General features: G+C 44.7%; 1 protein-coding gene across 1 annotated transcript in view; it reads left to right on the top strand.

Moving 5' to 3' along the window:
- Window positions 1-3651: 3651 nt before the first annotated feature.
- The window catches only part of UBXN4 (UBX domain protein 4), a 28057-nt gene continuing 27848 nt past the window's right edge, over window positions 3652-3860 (top strand). The window contains exon 1 of the mRNA XM_061135112.1: window positions 3652-3853. Coding sequence (XP_060991095.1) covers window positions 3772-3853 — 82 coding nt within the window. The 5' untranslated portion in view covers window positions 3652-3771. The remainder of the gene's footprint in view (window positions 3854-3860) is intronic.

Genomic DNA, 3860 nt, shown 5'->3' with positions numbered 1-3860 from the left:
AATCTTATTTAACTTGACCCAACAGCAGCCTTTAATACAAGGGCTTCTCATTCCATTCTCAAAACTCACTCTACCCTGGGCTTCTCTGGTATCACAAGCTCTCATATACCCCCACCCCACCCCAACACACACCCCTGCCTCCCCTGAGTCTTGGTTACTGGTTTATACTTTCCTACACAATCCTCAATCTGTTTTTTGTTTCTTTGGGTTTTTTTTCCCTTGCTGTACCCAGTGGCTTGTGGGATTTTACTTCCCTGACCGGGGATTGAACCCAGGCCTTTGGTAGTGAGTGTGTGGAGTGCTAACCACTGGACTGCCAGGGAATTCCCAAGACCTCAGTCATAACTCTTGTCTTACCTCATTTTATACACTCTGTGAGAATCTCCTGCAGAGCCTCGATTATCCCCTGTTCCTGCTTAACACCCCGACTTGCTATCTCTCTAGCACTCCCAACACATGTCTAATATTGAGCTCACATCTTCATGCCCACCTCTCCACCTACCTGCTCTTCCTTCAAAAGTCCCTATATATCACAACCTTCTATATGATTTCTCAAGACAGAAACCCAAGATCTCTTCTTGACTCCTCCTTCCTCAAATTCCATAGCTAAAGCCTATTGAGTCTACCTCTGAAAATCTCGGAGGTATCCACTTCTCCATCTCCCTTATACATGGACAGTGGGTTCTTAACCAGTTTCTTCACATTCACCCATTCCACTTCCATTGCAATCCACTTGAACTGCAGCATACCTGCATATCGAAGACACAAATCTTTTATCTAATTCCTCTGTTTAAAATTCTTCAACAGGTTTCTACAATTCTTAGGAAAATGTCTGCAATCCTTAACATGATGCCCAAGGTCCTGGATGAGTTATCCTTTCTATCTGTCAGCCTCATTCACACCATATGTCTCTTTGTATGTTCTAGTCAGGCTGAACATTTTTCAGTGCTTCAAGGGTACAATTCTCATTTGCTTCAGAGCTTTCACACTGCTGTTTCCTCTCTCTGGAATAGTCTTCTCCTTCACAGAGCTAGACTTCTCCTCACATGTCATCTCCTCAGGAAGGCCTTTTCTAACCTTACTATCCATGTTTGGGCTTCCCTTGTGGCTCAGCGGGTAAAGAATCTGCCTGCAATGAGGGAGACCTGGGTTCAAATCCTGGGTTGGGAAGATCCCCTGGAGAAGGGAAAGGCTACCCACTTCCGTATTCTGGCCTGGAGAATTCCACAGACTATACAGTCCATGGGGCCGCAGAGAGTTGGACACAACTGAGCGACTTTCACATCCATGTTTGGTCACATCATTACATTTCTGAAGCACTCAGAATTTCCCTCTTGTGGTATTCATCATCACAGTCACTTACTCAATGCCTGTCTTCCTTTTCAGGCTGTGCAGTCACAAAGGCAAGCTTTGTCTGACTGCTTCACCTCCTTATCATGGCCAGGTATAATGCCTAGTTCATAGCAGATGTGCAATAAAGATTTGATGAATGAGTGAGAGGCTGTGAATGATTCTTCTAATATTTAATTCTAACAGTAGAAATAATTAAAGACATTATTCTGCTGAAAGGGTATATATGTTGATCAAATTTTAAGGAAACTAAAGTTGATGTTGAAACCAACTCTAATTCTTCCTGAGGAATGATATCCTCTGTAAATAGCAACTGTCTGTAATCAGCATTATGTTTCAGTTTATAAGAACACTACATAAGAGGCCTGATTGGAAAAAAGCAAATAAAAATCACAATTCAATCTGTTAGCTATTTTTAGGTTAAATACTTGTAGGAAAGGGGTATTTTCAGATGTAGCCCTTCCTTAATCCTGCAGATATTGTCAAATGGCTGTGCTGCTGGAAGGTGATGTAGGGTGTACAATATAATAGCCTATGCAACTTTATTTATTTGCCTATGCAACTTTAAATAAACCACAGAAATCTTTAGCTAATAGTTATTAGAGACCGTGTAATTTCATGAAAGTATTAAATTTGGGTCAGTTTTCATTTTAATGGCAACCAACCATAAAGTGCTATATCTTGATAATAGTACTTTGTCATATATCATGGTAAACAAAATTATTTATTCACTTTTGTATTACCGTGAAAAGTAGCTGGAAAAGAAATCATTATCTATTTTCTGCTTCTAACTTTTTTTTTTTTTTACAAAAGTTTATTCTTAAATGTACAATAGGTTCCAAGACAACACTGCATTCTAGCTATAGGTGGCAACAGATATTATGGTAGGGAATCCAGGTGTTTAAACAGGAATGGAACTAAGGGTTATCATTCCTCAGGCACAACGAACAGCTTACTTTTTGCCAGATTTTTTAATTCCACCGGTGGCCAGACGGCCTTTCTCAAGGCCTTTGCTTTTAGCTCCTCGAGTTTCTTCTGCTTCTCCTTCTGCTTCTGCTTGAATGCCTTATCTTCCTTGTCCACCTCCTTGGCTTGTTTCTTCTTTTTTTTAAATTTTTGTATATTTATTTTTATTTAAATGTTTTTGACATGGTACAAATTGAAGAGTTACAGCAAGTTAGCTTCATAATTTATATATTGTAATGTAATTACTATTGTATTGATAGTTACCTCTATCATGTCACATAATTATTTTTTGGGGAGGGGTGGGAATAGATAAGATTTTTCTTTGCATTTGATGATTATATTGTCGGTGTTGTTTAGTCACTTAGTCATGTCCGACTCTGTTGTGACCCCATGGACTGGAGCCCGCCAGATTCTTCTGTCCATGGGATTTCCCAGGCAAGAATACTGAAGTGGGTTGCCATTTCCTTCTCCCTTGGCTTGCTTCTTGGGCTGCTTCAGGGGCTTCTTGCCACCTTCGGGGCCCAACATGGCGCCTGCCACCCCTTCCCCAGAGGCTTCCACTGGAAGCCCTGACTTAACCTTTGAAAGCAGCTGTGGCAACAGCATAACTAAGTGTTATGAGGTTTGTAATGATCTCTAACCAACGACCTTACTCAAGGTCTGCGTTCAACCAAAAACTCCCCTCAGGTACACGGGCTGTATGGTATTACAGAAGGTGACTGTTGTATTTCTTTTCTTCAAGATCGAGCTGATAAATTAAGTTCAATAGATGTAGTAAATCCCTACAAACCCCATTAAGTTTCATACCGAGAGACACCCATCCTATTACACAACAGCCATTAATCATAATAGAGAATTACATCGTCGCAATAGGCAGAGTTCCATCCAGGGCGAGGATGATTTCCTCCTTATGTAAGATCTCGAAAATGCCAGGAAGGGTATCTTCCGATGAGTAGCACCATTTCTACTCTTTATAGAATAAGAAGTGGCTCTCACGGTCGCCCCCTTAGCCGTACCCGGCAAACCACAACTAACATTTCCTATAATATTAAAGGGACCAAGCCAAGACTACAATTCCCGTCATGCACCGGGAAGGCGCCACCGACGCGATTTAGCGATTAGTCATTCTTCCCTACGCCTCCTCCCATTTCCGGGACTGCAGCGCCTGGCGGCCTCGCGGGCACGCGCACGCTCCGACTTGCCAACGAGACAAGGCACGGGGGCGCGGCGCTGACGCCGACGTGTGGCGTCACGTGTCGCGGGGTGCGCCTCGCCTGCGCGCTTGCGCGCGTCCAGTGGGCCGCTGACGGGCTAGAGCGCCTGTGCAGAGCGGGAGGCGGGGTGCGGACCGGCTGGCGCTGCGGGGGCCGCGGAGCCAGGCGACGGAGAGGGCGGGGCCAACTCCGGGACCGCGGCGACAACACACCGAGCGAGCGCCTCGGCCGGAGGGCAGCGATGCTGTGGTTCCAGGGCGCCATTCCGGCCGCCATCGCGTCGGCCAAGAGGAGCGGCGCAGTCTTCGTGGTGTTCGTGGCAGGTGAAGG

This window comes from Dama dama, chromosome 33 (assembly GCF_033118175.1).
Source record: "Dama dama isolate Ldn47 chromosome 33, ASM3311817v1, whole genome shotgun sequence".
Classification (NCBI taxonomy): Eukaryota; Metazoa; Chordata; class Mammalia; order Artiodactyla; family Cervidae; genus Dama; species Dama dama.
Note: the sequence above shows the minus strand (reverse complement) of the source record. Positions and strands in the feature narration are given on the sequence as shown.